We start from the raw sequence: 17,935 nt of genomic DNA on the forward strand, positions 1-17,935 counted from the left end.
TAAAAAAAAAGTGCTCAATTCATTTTTCACAGTAAGTAGAGATAGACCCTCGTTTATCGCGGATCAGTTCCAGACTCTACCGCGATAAATGAATTTCCGCAAAGTAGGATTATTTATATACAGTCGTCCCTCGCTGCTTCAAGCTTTGACTTTCGCGGCTTCACTCTATCGCGGTTTTTTCAAATATATTTATTAAAAAGTTGATCGAGACAGTGAAAATGATACAGCCCGCACTTGGTTGTCTGAGTCAATTATACAACCCTGTATTACAATTAAATTTTTTTTTTATCCTCACCCTAGGACATTTTTCCATTTTTTTTGTTCAGATAGAGTGGGAGGGAGAGAAAGGAAGAGAGAGAGAGAGAAACATTGATGTGAAAGGGACACATCAAGGGGCTGCCACCTGCACGACCCAACTAGGGCCAGGAACAAACTGCAACCGGGATACACGCCCTTAGCGGGAACCAAACCTGTGTCTCTCTGGACCGCAGGCCAATGCTCTAACTGCTGAGCAAACTGGCCAGGGCAAAATTAAAATTACTGTATGTATGGACTGTAGGCCTATGTATTCGAGCACCCCAGGAATCCTTCAATGCCAGGTGCAACCGTTAAGAGTCTGGAACGGATTAACCACGATAAACGAGGGACGACTATATAGTACATGAAAAAACCGCAATAGAGTCAAGTTGTGAACTTCAAAGTGCGAAGTGGCGAGGGATGACTGTACATAGCAAGTAACAATGGTACAAGTAAATTGTTTAAAAATAAAAGAGTGGGCCATTTTATGAGATTTACAAAGTCCTGCTTAGGAAGAAACTGTCAAGAGTGGCTATGACTGGACTCCCAGCCTTGCCACCACTACCCTACAGAGCAGCAGGGTTGCAGAGCCCTGCCGCCAAAATTCAGGTTCCAGGGACTGAAGTATTTGCCGGGAGGGGGGACCTGGAAACAGAACTGTGAGCTGGACAGAGAGTGAAAACGGTGTGGCTCAGCCATGGAGTGAGGAGTGCTAAGGGCAGAGAGAGATGGCTGGGGAGTACTGGCTGCAGGGGAAGCAGGGAGAACAGCATTAGGAGCCCAAGGCTGAGAATCACCACAGGGAGCGACATGAGTGCCCTGCCATCATCCAGTGTAGGAAGTTAACCATAATCTGTATCTGTGGGAGGGGCCACATAGGGGAACTCAGGGCCAGTGAATGGGATCTCAATGGTCCACTCAGCAGTAAATCTGAGGGACCCTTTAGTCTCTGGAAGAACTTGTGACAGAGAACAGGACAGGAGCTGGAAAGTGTGACCCAAAAAGAGGATCAGACCTGCCTCCCTCAAATAGGCACCACCTTCCCCCACCTGTGGAATAGCTTGTTCTGCCCCACCATGCTGCCACCTAAGGCAAAGGGGAACGCTCTGGGCTGGAAATCTGCACCCATACCACAGAGTCTGGCAGCACAGGGACTTGGACATTGGGCCTGGTTGAAGCCAGAATGGAGGCCCCACCATGCAGGGGCCGACCACAATGAGAGATTGAAGTGCCAAACAGGGCTGATTTTATAATTTTTACTTTTTATTCCCACCTGCTTGAGGTAGTGTCAAGGGGGTGCCAGTGAACAAGGTAGAACTAAGGCACTGGAGGAGGGAAGTGCCCACCTCCACTCCTACAAACTACAGGCACCACTGCAACAAGAGTGTGTTTAAACCATCCTGCCCAGGACCCCCCCAGAGCCCAGTTCCATGTAGGAAGGGAGACCTCAGAAAAAAGGACATTAAGGTGCAAAACTGAAAACAGACCCAGCTTCTGTACTACTAAAGCCTGGCCCACCGACTAATTGGGGCTCTGCCCTATCGTGCTTAGACAGGTTACCAAGAGCAACACAGGGACAGCGACCCACATTGTCTTGCGCCAAAGAACCTCCTGGGAGGCCCAGGACCGACATACCAAATGGCCAGATCAAACAAAATCAGAGCAAAATCCAGCAAGCTCCACAAATAGCAGATCCAAAGGATGTTGGTTTATTTCTTTCTTGTCGTTTCTCTTTCAAATCTATTTCTCTCCTTATATTCTAGTTTTCTTTTCTCTTTCCTTTATTTTTATTTTAAATTCTTATTTTTTCCCCATTTTTCCTTTCCTTATTCTATATTTGAATGTATTCATTATCATTTTTTAATTATTATTATTTCACTTATTGTTTTTCCCTTTCCTTTTATATCTTTATTCTACTTCTCCCCTCTTTTTCTTTCATATTCTATTTTCTGGCTTTTCTTTTTCTCATCTAATACTTTTGATTTTGAGTCTTTTAGTAGTCGATTGTTTTTTCCTTTTCTAGTCATTTCTATTGTGAGTTTTTTTTGGTATTGCTCTTCATGTTGTTTTCGGTTTGGTCTTGTTTTGAGTTGTTTTATTCTGTCAGTACCTGTATAACAATTGGCGTGACATAGTAGTGGTTGAGATAGCAACCTGAGTTCCAAGAACAGCCACAAACAGCAATCAAGATCCAAATACAAGAGAAGGCCCACATAACCCACACAAGGGTGATTCCTAGAGCATCCAGCTGAGAGGATCAAGGAGACTACACCACTGGGTCCCACAGGCCACTCCACCAAGACTGAGAGACATAGCAGTGTTACCCAATACACAAAAACAAACACAAAGAAAGAGCAAAAATGTGAAAACAAAGAAGCAAGCCCCAAATGAATGGACAGAATAAATCTCCAGAAAAAGAGTTAAACAAAATGTAGGTAAGCAATTTATCAGAAACAGAGTTTAAAGTAATGGAATTTAGAATTCTCAACAGCTTAAAAAAGGAAATAAAACCATGAAAAACAACCAGTTAAAAATGAAGAATGGCCCTGGCCGGTTTGGCTCAGCGGCTAGAGTGTCGGCTTGCGGTCCTGAGAGACCCGGGTTCGGTTCCCGCTAAGGGCGCGTACCTCGGTTGCAGTTTGTCCCCGGCCCTGGTTGGTCGTGTGGGTGGCAGCCACTCGATGTGTTCCTTTTGCAGCGATGTTTCTCTCTCTCCTTCTGTTCCTCTCTCTCCCTCCCACTCTGCCTGAACAAAAAATGGAAAAATGTCCTTGGGTGAGGAAGGGAAGGAAGGGAAGGAGGGGAGGGGAGGGAAGGAGGGAAGAAAAAGGAGGAAGGAGGGAAGAAAAAGGGGGAAGGGAGGGGAGGGGAGGGGAGGGGAGGGGAGGGGAGGGAGGGAAGGGGAGGAGGGAAGAAAGAAAGAAAGAAAGAAAGAAAGAAAGAAAGAAAGAAAGAAAGAAAGAAAGAAAGAAAGAAAGAAAGAAAGAAAGAAAGATTGATTCCCTAACCTGATAAAGAAAAAAGTCACACAAGTTCAGGAAGCATAGAGGGTCCCAATCAAGATGAATCCAAAGAGACCTACACCAAGAGATACCATAATTAAAATGGCAAACATTAAAGACAAAGAGAGAATCTTAAAGAGCAGCAAGAGAGAGACAGTCAGTTACCTACAAAGGAGTTCCCATAATGCTGTCAGCTCTTTTCTCAACAGAAACACTACAGGCCAGAAGGAAATGGCATGAAGAAGTCAAAGTAATGAAAAGCAAAAATGTGGAACCAAAACTCCTCTAGCCACCAAGGCTATCATTCAAATTGAAGGTGAAGTAAAAGGCATCCCAGATAAAATAAGGATAAAGGAATTTATTACTACCACACCAGCATTGCAAGAAATATTAAAGGAACTACTGTAAGGAGAGAGAGAGAGAGAAAGGAATATAGGCATAAATAATAAAAATGGCAATAAATACCTATCAATAATAACCTTAAATGTAAATTGATTAAATGCTCCATTCAAAACAGGGTAGCTGAATGGATAAGGAAACATGACCCACATACATGAATGTCTACAAGAGACACACTTCAGAATAAAAGACTCACACAGGATGAAAGTGAAAGGATGGTAAAAAATTTTCCATGCAAATGGGGAAAAAAAAGGCAGGGATAGCAATACTTACATATGATAAACTAGACTTGATATGAAAGGCCATGCCCAGCCAGTGTGGCTCAGTGGATTGAGCATTGTCCCATGGAATGAGAGATTCCAGCTGGATTCCCAGTCAAGGCACATGCCTGGGTTTCAGGCTTGACCCCTAGTAGGGAGTGTACAGGCGGCAGCCAATCGGTGTTTCTCTCTCAAATTGATGTTTCTCTCTCTCTCCCTCCCTTCCTCTCTCTCTAAAAAATCAATAAAAACATTTTTTTAAAAATCAAAAGCCATAACACAAGATAAAGATCACTACATAATACAAAAGAGTTTGATCCAACAAGAGGATATAACCCTGGTAAACATATATGCACCCAATTTAGGCACACCTAAATATATATATTAAAAAAAAAACTGACCAATTTTTCTCTCTCACATTGATGTTTTTCTCTCTCTCTTTAAAAATTAATAAAAATATATCCTTGGGTAAGGATAAAAAAAAAAATTTACCAATTTGTTAACTAGGATTAAATTATCACAAGTTTGCTATGAAAGCTTACCTTGAAGGGTTCCAAGAAATACAACTACAGCTTAGCTTACATGAGATCTCATGCTGCAGAGACCACTGACTGAGATTCATGACATCTGGCGCCTCATATATTCTTACTATACCATCCGCTGAACAGGTTGCTAACATAAGACCCATATGCTTAGGAGCAAATTTCACATCAGTAACGGATGTTCTGCTATCCACTAGTGTTGTCCTCTTAACCTGAAAAAAAAAATTAACAATTTAAATTATATACAGTTCCCCCCTGATCTGCAGTTTTGCGTTCTGTGGTTTCAGTTACCAGTAGTCAACCTAAGTCTGAAAATAGTAAATGAAAAATTCTAAAAGTAAACAGTTCATAAGTTTTAAATTGGGTGCCATTCTGAGTAGCAGAATAAAATCTCTCACCATGCAGCTCATGATAGGAATCATCCCTTTGTCCAGCATACCCACATTACTTCATCTCATGATACGGGTGTTGTTTTATCTTACATCATCACAAGAGTGACTATAGTACAATAAGATATTTTGAGAGACCACATTCACATAACTGTTGTTACAGTATACTATTACAACTGTTGTATCTGATTACTGTTGTTGTTAACCTCTTGTTGTGCCCAATTTATAAATTAAACTTTATCACATGCATTTATGTACAGGAAAACACATAGTATATATCGGGTTTAGTACTATCCATAGTTTCAGGTATCCACTGGAGGTCTTGGAATGTATCTCCCATGGATAAAGGGAGACCACTGTACCAAAAATAAAGATGGGACAGTGGAAAGAACATAGGCTCTAAAATCACACCTAACTTCTGTCATTTACTAGGATATATTACCTTGAATAAATTACTTAAAACCTATCTGTGCCTCAATTTCCTCCAAAGTACTTGGCAAAATACCACATAAATAGCTAGCAATCAGTAACTAATTAGAGACCTACAATTAATTACTCATTTATGGCAGAAAAAAAGTAGACCTTAGAAGGTATAACTACTAAATTATGTAAGTATGCTCTCTTAAGTGGACTGGTCACTAAACAAGAAAAATGTTCAACTTTTTATATAGGTGGTTTGGTCATGCAAAGTATGCTGCAAGCAGTAAATTAGACAAAGTAAGAATCTTTAACAGTAAAATGAAAGACATGCAACTTCTTTCCTCAAGCATCAATGTCAGGTAACCCTACTTGGGTTATCCACTTTTAAGAGATAGCATTTAGTAGAGACCAAGGGAATGGTATAAAGTTGGCTTTATGATAATTATAGAATTCCATAATAGCATTTGTACGTTATTTTCTGGCACCTAAATAAGAGTATTTTTTACTGAAAACATACAAAATATTTCAAAACCAAGAGTTTACTTTCTATGGTTATCAAAATACATCTTAAGGACTGCCAATATAAATATTAAAAGAGTATTACATAAATTTCAAAGATAGCATCTTTGCAAACTTTTGTCTATAAATGCCACTGAATAATACCAAGACAAATACTAAAATATTAAATTTATTAATGAGTTAATTTAACTAAATATAAACACATCTAAGTTCAAATAAAAATCCTTTATATGCTACCACTCCCAAACCCAACCTATAGCATATACTGTTCCATCTCAGACTGACTGCTAGAAAAATTCTACAAATTTCCCTTCTCTCCTCCAAAGCAGCTGTTTGCCTTAGGGAGGCCTTAGTGCAAAGGCAATGAGACCAACCCCTTCATAAAAAAAAATTGTAAAGCAGTATATATAGCATGCAAGCTACAAACCAACAGTAGTTAAAATAGTATGGTATTGGTATAAGGAGAGACATACAGACCAATGGAATAGAGTCCATAAATAAACTTGCCATAGTCAAGTGATTTTCAATGAGGGTGCCAAGACCATCCAATGGGGAAAGGACAGTATTTTCAATAAAAGATGTTGAGAAAACTGGATATTAAATACAAAAGAATGATCAGATCCTTAGCTTAGACCATATACAAAAATTAATTTAAAATAAGTCAAAAACGCCCTGGCCGGTTTGGCTCAGCGGTTAGAGCGTCAACCTGCGGTCCTGAGAGACCCGGGTTCGGTTCCCGCTAAGGGCACGTACCTCGGTTGCAGTTTGTCCCTGGCCCTGGTTGGTCGTGCGGGTGGCAGCCACTCGATGTGTTCCTTTCACATCGATGTTTCTCTCTCTCTCTCTGTTCCTCTCTCTCTCCCTCCCACTCTACCTGAACAAAAAAATGGGAAAATGTCCTCGAGTGAGGATAAAAAAATAAAAATAAATAAATAAATTAAATAAGTCAAAAACCTAAATGTAGAATCTTAAAACTATAATATTCTTAACAGAAAACTCTGAGGAAAGTGTTATGACACTGGATTTGGCAACAATTTCTTGAATATGACACCAGAAACAGGAAGCAAAACCGAAAAGATAAACTGGACTTCATGAAAATTTCAAAATTCTGTGCATCGAAGGACACTACCAAGAATGAAAAGGCAACTCATAGAATGGGAGAAGATATCTACAAATCATATATGTGGATAAGGGATTAATATCCAGAGTATACAAAGAACTCCTACAACTCAACAACAAAAAACAAACAACCCAATTAAAAAAATAGGTGAAGGACTTAAACAGACATTACCTCTAAAGAAGTAAAAGGATAAAATGATTCTGATAACAATTCCAATTGAGGTGGGGGGAGAGGGTTCCTCTACACCAACAAACAATTCCCAGAAACCAACAGGTCTGAAAAGAATTCAACTAAATTCTGACACTATCTACCCAGAGATAGCATCACATACAGCAGCTCAGTCCTACAAAACTGCCCCCACCCACCCATCACTTCAGATGTCAGTCTCAATTGCAGATTGTTACCTGTGCTTCTGACTGGCTATAAATTAGAGTTCCCAAGAGCTCCTCTTCGGGTTCAATTAATTTGCTAGAGCAGTTCACAGAACTCAGTGAAACATTTTACTTACTATATTACGGATTTATTATAAAAGGATGTAACTCAGGAATGGTCAGATGCAAGAGATGAAAGGTATGGGGAAAGGGCACGGAGCTTCCATGCTCTCTTCAGGCATGTCACTCTTCCCAAATCTGCACATGTTCACCAACCCAGAAGCTCTCCAAACCTCATCCTTTTGGGTTTTTAAGAAGACTTCCTTACATAGGGATAACTGACTACTCAATGGCCCTCCTCCCTCCCTGAGGCTGAGGAGTGGGACTGAAAGTTCCAACCCTCTAACAGTTAGCTACACTGGCAACCAGCACCCATCTTTAGGTGCTTTCCAAAAGTCTTATCATCAACATAACAAAAGACACTTTTATCGTTCTCAAAACTTAAGAAATTTCAAGGATTTTGGGAGCCATGAGTCAGGAACCATGGATGAAAAGCTAAATATATGTAAGAAACATATTTTGGTCATCTGAATAAGCAAATACATATTTCTTATAAATCAAAATATCACAAGATATACAAATGACCATTTAGCACATAAAAATGCTCAACATCATTAAACATCAGGAAAATGCAAATTAAAACCACAAGGTGTGGCAAATAAGTACAGAAAATGGAACACTTGTGCATTTCTGGTAGAAATGTAAAATGGTTGCAGCCACTGTGGGAAACAGTTTAACAGTCTCTCAAAAAGTTAAACATACAATTACCTTATCACCATAGGTATATATCCAAAGAATTAAATGCAAGGTATCAAACAGGTATTTACATACCAATGCTCATAATAGCATTATTTGCTTAAAGGTGAAAACAACCCAGCTGTCCATCCATAGATGAATGGATAAACAATATGTGGCATACATACATAATGGAATATTATTCAGACATAAAAGGAATGAGGTTGATAAATGCTACAACATGGATGGACCTTGAAAACATTTTGCTTAGTGAAACAAGCCAGACACAGACCAAAAATTGTATGGCTCCACTTATATGAGGTACCTAAACTAGTCAAATTCTGAGACAGAAAGTAGAATAGAGGTTACCAGGGGCTGGAGGAGGGAAAAGGAAGAAGTATCATTTAATGGTAGACCCTCGATTATGCAGACCTTGATTTAACAGACTTCAGCTTTAATGGACAAAATTTCTGGCCTGTAGGTAATACATGAAAATTAACACCTTGGTTATTTTAAAATGCTTTTAACCAAGATTTGCTTATAATTAAATTAACAGGTAATTTTTTTTTTTATTACTTCACTGTTATTTTTAACAAATTTTGGCAAATAGGCCATATGTTAGGGGAAAAAATACTAGTAATTTGGTCAATATAAATAATTATTACATATCTACAACTAAGGTCTACATATTTAAATACAAGAGTCACCGCTTGTAAACAATGTTCAGTGAATGATCAGCACATGATCACACCACATCATGCGTGGTAGGTAACTGGTTCTATTGTCAAGAGGCAGGACTTTCTGCAGCAGTTTTTACTTATTTTTATTTTTTGTTGTTAATCCTCACCTGAGGATATTTTTCCATTGATTGTTAGAAAGAGTTAAAGGGAGGGAGGGAGGAGGAGAGACAGAGATAGAAATATCAATGTGAGAGAGACGAATCTATTGGTTGCCTCCCACACGCCCCAACCAGGCCAGGGATGGAACCTGCCCTTAACTGGGAAATCAAAACCAAAACCATTTGGTGTGAGGAGTGGTGCTATAACCAATGAGCAGTGGGACCAGGGCCCTACAGCAGTTTTAATTCCTAATGGCCAATGTTCTGATATATGTTAAGCCATGCCCCAGCCATGTGAATTTGTTTACTATCAGTGACTGGTGAAAGTGTGCATTTACTAGACCTATTCAGTATGAATTTAAAATTATAGTAATACATACAGAAAACTTTTCTGTGAAAGTAAATTTTTCATACATACTTCATTTTAATTATACAAACTTGTCTACCTACATATGTAAAAATGGGTAAACTAATTTGTCAATTCTTTAACATATGCATTCAGAAAACCTACTTTATTTTATACGGGACTTTAAGCTCTAACAGACAGACAGTCTCCCGCCCAAATTAGTCTGTTATATTGAGATTTTACTGGACAGATTATGTTGGAAAGATGAAAAGTTTTGTTATAGATACCACTGATGGACACCACTAAATGTTACACTTACAGTTAAAATTATAAATATCATGTTATGTATATTTTACACATTTTAAAATGCAGCAGAAAAAAGAACAGTATTTTTTTTTTAATCCTTACCTGAGGACATGCTTTTACTGATTTTAGAGAGGAACATGAATTGGTTGCCTCCAGTATGTACTCCAACCAGGGATTGAACCCACAACCTGGGTATGTACCCTGACGAGGAATCAAACCCATCACCTTTCAGTGTAGGGACCACCCTCCAACCACCTCACACCAGCAGGAACAGTACTGATAGCACATTACAATTAGTGTGAGGGAATGTGGGGAGGACTGACAGAAGAGAAAACACAGTCTTGTGGCAGACAGTTCACAGAAAAAAATCGAAGCAAGGATGATAGGCAAGGTACAGAAGGTTACCAGGGTGGAAAGCCCCAGGTGCAAGGGGTAAAGTTGGGAAAACAAAGGACCTTACTGCCAGGGTGATCTTTCCTCCCCTAGCATCTCTCTGGTCATGCTATTGATTGATTGACTGATTGATTTTTATCCTCATCCGAGGACATTTTTTGATATTTTGTTCAGATAGAGTGGGAGGGAGAGAGAGAAACATCGACGTGAAAGGGACACATCGAGTGGTCGCCACCTACACGACCCAACCAGGGCTGGAGACAAACTGCAACCAAGTTACATGCCCTTAGCGGGAACTGAACCCGGGTCTCTCCAGACTGCAGGCCAACGCTCTAACCACTGAGTCAAACCAGCCAGCGTTGGTCATGCGGTTTAGAGCCCCTGACATTTTACAGCACTGGCCATGAACAAGGGGGCCAAAGAATAGCCCTTAAGCATTAAGCCCTCAGGACAATGAGGTTCTGACCCACATCATATGTACTTAGACCTCAGTTATGTTTCAGCTCCAGGCCCACAGAAGCAGCAAAACCAAACAAGCAACACCATAGCTGACATCAGGACCAGCTGCATTGACTAATAACCCTCTGCCCAGGTTCCGACCATTCAGTGGAGACCACAAACTTGAAAAGACACACCTGGAAAGCTGATGAATATTCTATTGAGATCCTCCCAAGACTTCCTCTAAAATCTCCACCCTTAAAAGCCCTTAGGACCTAGGATCCAGGGAGCACCTTTCACTCCCCGCTCCCCACCCCATCACATTGTCCGTGCCTCTCTTTCTCCTAAGGTTCAAGGGCCCTTCTTTTGCCTCTGTAACCTGTTTCCTGAGCCCATTTCCTCTACACCTCATTTCTCCTACCTTTGTGACTTTCTAAATAAACCTTCTCTTCCTGGCCTGTTTGGCTCAGCGGTTAGAGCGTCGGCCCGCAGCCGGAGTCACAGGTTTGACTCTGGTCAAGGGTACATACCTTAGTTGCAATATGTTCCTGGCCCTGACTGGGGTTGTGCGAAAGGCAGCCACTCGATGTGTCCCTTTCACGTTGATGTCTCTCTCTCTCTCTCTCTCTCCCCCTCACACTCTATCTGAACAAAAATGGAAAAAAGTCCTTGGGTGAGGCGAAAACAAACAAACAAGCAAACTTTCTCTTACAGTTCAAGTCTTGCTTCTGAATTCTTTCTTAGCCAGAACTCAAGTACAGTCAAACCTCAGTTCTCATATGTCTCCCATCTCGAGTAATTCCATTCTCAGACAAGTTGTTCAAAGAAGTGTCTTGATCATTGAACAAAACTTTGGTTCTGGACAACAACCCCTTCATACTGATATATCAGCAGGACAAAAAGCATCTCTCAGGCCACAAATAAAGGAGAGAATGAGAATCAGTTTACCACTAAACCTAGCATTGCTAACAATTCAGGGAATTGTGCTGTGAATATTTTTGTGGGTTTTTTGCTTTTGATGCTGGCAAAATGGATGATTAGCAAAATTTTAAAATATAGAGGCCATCAAGAGTGCTAATGTTGCTCAGGGTGTGAAACAAACAATGATCACAGGCAATTAAAGAGGTAGAAAAACTGTTGTTGATTTGGATAAACAAAAAGCAGTTAGCTAGTGACAGCATTTTGGAGGCAATGATGTGTGAAAAAGGGACGATGCTGCATAATGACCTCCTGAAAGACACCGCTGAAATGAGTACTGAAACTGATTCATTTAAGAAGATAGCTTGAGCCCTGGTTGGTTTGGCTCAGCAGTTAAGCATCAGCCTGTGTACCAAAGAGTCTCAGGTTCAATTCCCAGTCAAGGGCACATGTCTGGTTTGCAGGTTTGATCCTCAGCCCCGATCAGGGTCTTGCAGGAGGCAACCAATTGATGTGTCTATTTCATATCAATGTTTCTTTCTCTTTCTCTCTTTCCTCTCTCTCTCTCTCTCTCTCTCTCTCTCTCTCTCTCTCTCTCTTTCTCTCTCTCGCCCTCCCTCCCACTCTACCTGAAAAAATCAGTAGAAAAATATCCTCAAGTGAGGATTAAAAATAAATAAATAAATAAATAAATAAATAACTAAGAGGGTGGTTTGATAAATTTAAGAAGTTTTCTTTTTTTTTTATTAAATAGCACTTTACACATGTACTGTATATGAAAGATTAAAACAGAATTATCTGGGAGTCTGGAAAAAATTAATTCAATTTATACTATTTCTAATGGGAAAAAGTAATTGTTTTCAAACAAATCACTTCTCCAACAGCCTTCTGGAATGAATTAAGTTCGAGAACTAAGTTTTCACTGTACCCAGGTGCTGTGAACAGAGGCCTTTCTGACCTCACCCACCTGGTGCCATTCTTTTCATGTCCTTATTAAGACATGAGATACATCCAGAAGGATAAACCAAAAACCTGTAATAGTGGCTGCCTCTAGGAAGATAACTGTATGGCCAGAGAAAAGGAAGTTCTCACTTTATACACTTGTCTGTACCTTTTGAATTTTATCCTTCTGCCTGAATATCTATTATGAAAAATAAAGAGGAAAAAAGAGAAAACATTGGAATGGGTCAATTCTCTCACTTTACAGACAAGGAATTTGAGAAGCAAACGCACTATGCTCTTGCCTAAATTCAAACACCAAATCAGGGAAGAACTAGAGTTAAAGCAGAAACAGATAAAGAGTATATTATTTTAAGAAAGAGAAAATAAACACAAAATAGAAAAAAACATTTTTAAAATAATTTTACAGTGTAACCCAGCCAGTGTGGCTCACTGGTTGAACACTGACCCATGTACCAAGAGGTACCTGAAGTGTTCTTGGAAAGACTAATTAATGCTCCTTGGATGCTCATGCCTCCACATTTCCCGAAAACTAATGTATATCTCACCCAATGACTTTGTCCTCGAAGTTTATCATTTGATTCTCCTACTATTTCCTCCCATACAGCAGCTGTTCGGTCAAAAGAGCAGGAAGCCAAAACCTGTCCAAATTCAGGATGAGCCCATGTCACGCGCCACACAGATCCACTATGTGTCTGAGGAATTAAAAACAAAAAACTGACATGACTCTTATTTCATACATAAAAGATTTTACTTAAAGAAACCAACAGAAATTTTTACTTCAATAAGAGGAGAAAGCTAATCAATTTAACATTTAAATTAAAAGTTAAATTCTAAAACTTTTTAACTTAAAAATATTCTATATTTAGAAATAGAGCCTTTCTGGAGTCAAGTTCTTCTAACATTTAACTAATAAATAAAAACTGAGCTGGATCAAGTTGATCTCTTCCAGTGCTAATAGAGACCTGCTTCAAAATTTAGCCTAGACAGCCCTGGCCGGTTTGGCTCAGCGGTTAGAGCGTCGGCCTGCGGTCCGAAGAGACCCGGGTTCGGTTCCCGCTAAGGGCACGTACTTCGGTTGCAGTTTGTCCCCGGCCCTGGTTGGTCGTGCGGGTGGCAGCCACTCGATGTGTCCCTTTCACGTCGATGTTTCTCTCTCTCTCCCTCTCTCTCTCCCTCCCACTCTATCTGTACAAAAATTGGGAAAATGTCCTCGGGTGAGGATAAAAAAAAAAAAAAAAAAAAAAAAAATTTAGCCTAGACAAACTTTTAAGCAGAGATTCTACCAGTCCACTAATTTTGCAAGTTATATCTACAGGAAACATCCACTAAATAAATAAGATTAATCAAAACTATTTGCTTCAAAAGCCTAATAGTGTATAGAAACTATAGCAACATAATGCTTAAATAATTCTGATGTCTATCTAGACAATGGACTCATCTAGGAAAAGAGGCAATGGGTGAACAAATATGGAGAAGCCCAAATCCTTATATTCTGAAAATATCTTTATATAGGAAAAGTGTCAAATTACTATTCTTCAACTCTTCGTATTGAGCAAAAAAAGGATAGAAAGGTCTTAAAGAACTGCATATCAAGAGAATTTCATTTGTGCTTTCTAGTAAAAATACTGTATGACAAGTATCAGTCCATCAAGTTCATTTACAAAATTTGTTCCATGCTTCTGCATATCTAACATTTTTTCACTCAACAATCTCAGAATACTTTCATAATCTGTTAACTTCTAAATGATAACAATATCATCCAAAGGTAAACCTTACACTCTTCTTTATTTTTTTAATTTTCACCTGAGGTTATTTTTCCATTGATTTTTAGATAGAGTGGAAGGGAGGAAGGGAACGGGAGAGGGGGAAAGGAAAACAGAAAGAGAGAGAGAGAGAGAAACATCGATGTCAGAGAGACACATCAATTGGTTGCCTCCTGCAAGACTCCAACCAGGGCTGGGGATCAAAGCTGCAACCCAGGCCCTGGCCAGTTTGGCTCAGCGGTTAGAGCGTCGGCCTGCGGTACAGAGAGACCCGGGTTCGGTTCCCGCTAAGGGCACGTACCTCGGTTGCAGTTTGTCCCCAGCCCTGGTTGGTCGTGCGGGTAGCAGCCACTCGATGTGTCCCTTCACGTCGATGTTTCTCTCTCTCTCTCTCTTTCTCTCTCTCCCTCCCGCTCTATCTGAACAAAAAATGGAAAAATGTCCTCGGGTGAGGATAAAAAAAAACAAAAAACAAAAAAACCTGCAACCCAGGCATGTGCCCTTGACCGGGAATCAAACCTGCAACCCTTGATCCACAAGCTGATGCTTGAACTGTTGAGCCAAACCATGCAGGGCATACACCCTTATTTTTTATTTGTTATGTCCAGTCTTTTTCTTATTTCACCATTAATTCTTATTTATACAGGCTATTAAGTAAAAAAATACACTACACAAGTGAGATTTTGTTAAATGTCAGATTCCCGGTAAAGCACAATCTAAATAAAGAATAAAATTGCACAAAGAGCCCTGGCAGGTTTGGCTCAGTGGTTAGAGTGTTGGCCCGCGGTCCAGAGAAACCCGGGTTCGGTTCCCACTAAGGGCCACGTACCTTGGTTGCAGTTTGTCCCCGGCCCTGGTTGGGTCTTGCGGGTGGCAACCACTCGATGTGTCCCTTTCACTTCGATGTTTCTCTCTCTCTCTCTTCCTCACTCTCCCTCCCACAATATCTGAACAAAAAGTAGAAAAAATGTCTTGGGTGAGGATAAAAAAAAAAAAATTGCACAAAGATGTTCATCACAATTATAAAAAGAAACAATTTAAATATCCATTAATTAAGCAAAACAGGGTATAGTACTTATTGTTATATTTATGTTTTTAAAGAGTCTTTGAAATCACTCTGGCCCTGGCCAGTTTGGCTCAGCAGTTAGAACATCAGCCTGCAGACCAGAGAGTCCTGGGTTTGGTTAAAGCTAAGGACACGTAGCTAGGTTTCAGTTCATCCCCAGCACCAGTACGGGTCGTGTGAGTGGCAACCAGTCGATGTGTCTCTCTCACATCAATGTTTCTCTCTCTCTCTTTCCCTCCCTCTCTCTATCCCTCCCTCCCACTCTATCTGAAGATAAATGCAAAAGTCCTCGTGTGAAGATAAAAAAAAAAAATCACTCTGAGTACCTATGAAATATATTGTAAAACTGGAAAGCAAAAAAATAGGGCTTTCCTTTTAGAATAATATAGCTTTGGAACTTGACAGAACTGATAGCTGTATAACATTCAGTGGAGTAAATGCCACTGAACTGTTTCCCTTAACATAATTAAATTTATATTATGTGAATTTCACTTCAATTTAAAAAAAGGAAGAGAGCAAAAGATTTGGATAAATACTTCACCAAAGATATATAAATGTCAAATAAGCACATAAAAACTTAATAAACATCTTAGTCATTAAGGTCATACAAATCAAAACCCAGTAAGATACCACTTCACACTAAGATGGCTACAATAAAAAAAAAAGAGTGAAAATATCAATTGTATGGGAAGAGGTACAGAAACTGGAACACTTTTATATTTCTTGGTGGGAATATAAAATGGTACAGGCACTTGGGAAAAGAGTTTGACAGTTTCTTAGAAAATTAAACCATATGGAACCAAGCTATTCCATTCTTTGGTATCTACCTAAGAGTGTCCACACAAAGACTTGTATGGCACGTTAATAATAGCATTATTTATAATTGCCAAAAACTAGAACAATTCAAATTTCTTTTAACTGATGAATGAATAATCAAAACATGGCTTTCTCAATGGAATACTCCTCAGCATTACGAAGAATCGAACTACTTACACACGCCACAACATGGATGAACATGCTAAGAGAAAGTAGCCAGATACAATACTACATGTTATAGTATTCCATTTATATGAAATGTCTATAAAAAGGTAAAACAATAAAGACAGAAAATAGTTCAGTGGTTGCCTGAGGCTTGGGAGAGAAATGGGGATTGACCCCAAATGAGCACAAGGGAAATGTCATGGCTAATGACAGTGTTCTAAAACTAGATTGCGGTGATGTTTGCACAACTGTATAAATTTACTAAAACTGTCCAATTTTCCCAACACCATTTATTAAAGAGGCTGCCTTTACTCCACTGTATGCTCTTGCCACCTTTGTAAAATATTAATTGAGCATATTGCCTTGGGTACATTACTGGGTTCTCTATTCTGTTCCACTGGTCTATATGCCTGTTCTTATTCCAGTCGCTTTGTAGTATAACCTGATATCTGGTATTGTGATCCCACCTACTTTGCCCTTCTTTTTCAAGATTGCTATGGCTATTCGGGGTCTTTATTGGTTCCATAATACTTTTGAAGTATTTGTTCTAGTTCTGTGAAATATGTCGTTGGTATTTTGATGGGGATTGCATTGAATCTATAGATTGCTTTGGGTAGTACGGACATTTTAATGATGTTAATTCTTCCAATCCATGAACAGGGTATGTGCTTCCACTTTTTTATATCTTCCTCTATTTCTTTTTTCAATGTCCTGTAGTTTTCTGCAAATAGGTCCTTTACTTCTTTGGTTAAGTTTATTCCTAGGTATCTTAATTTTTTTGCTGCGATGGTAAATGGGGTTGTTTATTCAGTTTCTCTTTCTGTGAGTTCATCATTGGTGTATAAGAATGCTGTTGATTTCTTGACATTAATTTTGTATCCTGCTACTTTGCCAAATTCATTTACTAAGTCTAGTAGATTTTTAATGGAGTCTTTAGGGTTTTCGATGTATAATATCATGTCATCTGCAAATAATGACAGTTTCACTTCCTCTTTTCCTATTTGGATCCCTTTTATTTTTTCTTCATGTCTGACTACTGTGGCTAAGACTTCCTGTAAAATGTTAAAAGAGAGTGGCGAAAGTGGACATTCCTTTCTTGTTCCTGTTCTTAAGAGAAATTGAAAATTGAGCTTCCATTTGACCCAGTGATCCCGCTTCTAGGAATACGAACTAAGAAGCCTAAAACACCAATCAGAAAGAATACATGTACCCCCATGTACATAGCAGCACTATTTACAATAGCTAAGATCTGGAAACAGCCCAAGTGTCCATCAGTAGACGAATGGATAAAAAAGCTGTGGTACATATACACAATGGAGTACTATGCAGCTGTAAGAAAGAAAGATCTCTTATCCTTTGAGACGACATGGAGGGACCTGGAAAGTATTATCCTAAGTGAAACAAGCCAAGCAGAAAAAGACAAACACCACATGATCTCACTTATACATGGAATATAATGAATATAAAGGTCTGAGGAATAGGGTAGACGCAGAAACACAAAAATGGGGTACAGACTGACAACCCTCAGATGGGGAAGGGGGGTGGGAAGAGATAAACCACAGAACTTATATGCATGTATGCATAAACAATGTACATGCAATATACATGCATAACAAAGCCAGGGACGGGGTGAGGGGGATGGGGAGGAGGGTGTCAATGGGGTAAAAAAGGAGAAACATCTGTAACAAAAATAAAATTAAAAAAAAAAAAAAAAATCACTGGGTCAAATGGAAGTTCAGTTTTTAATTTTTTGAGGTCACACCCTCACCAACACTTGTTGTTTGATGATTTGTTGATGGTGGCCATTCT

At 39.4% G+C, this 17,935-nt stretch overlaps 1 protein-coding gene and 1 long non-coding RNA gene across 4 annotated transcripts in view; one reads left to right on the forward strand and one right to left on the reverse strand.

Moving 5' to 3' along the window:
- LOC118618602 overlaps positions 1-17,935 on the forward strand; it is a 40,376-nt gene that overhangs the window by 18,867 nt on the left and 3,574 nt on the right. Inside the window, exon 4 of one of the 3 annotated variants that reach the window (XR_004957075.1) lies at positions 3,509-3,615. The exons of the other annotated variants lie outside the window; for them this stretch is intronic. This is a non-coding gene — a long non-coding RNA (uncharacterized LOC118618602). The remainder of the gene's footprint in view (positions 1-3,508; positions 3,616-17,935) is intronic. 3 annotated transcript variants of the gene reach the window in all.
- SEH1L (SEH1 like nucleoporin) overlaps positions 1-17,935 on the reverse strand; it is a 48,948-nt gene that overhangs the window by 15,938 nt on the left and 15,075 nt on the right. Inside the window, 2 exon segments of the mRNA XM_036244954.1 lie at positions 4,501-4,712; positions 12,862-13,008. Of these exon segments, the coding sequence (XP_036100847.1) occupies positions 4,501-4,712; positions 12,862-13,008 (359 nt within the window).

Source organism: Molossus molossus, unplaced genomic scaffold (genome assembly GCF_014108415.1).
Source record: "Molossus molossus isolate mMolMol1 unplaced genomic scaffold, mMolMol1.p scaffold_m16_p_6, whole genome shotgun sequence".
Lineage (NCBI taxonomy): Eukaryota > Metazoa > Chordata > Mammalia > Chiroptera > Molossidae > Molossus > Molossus molossus.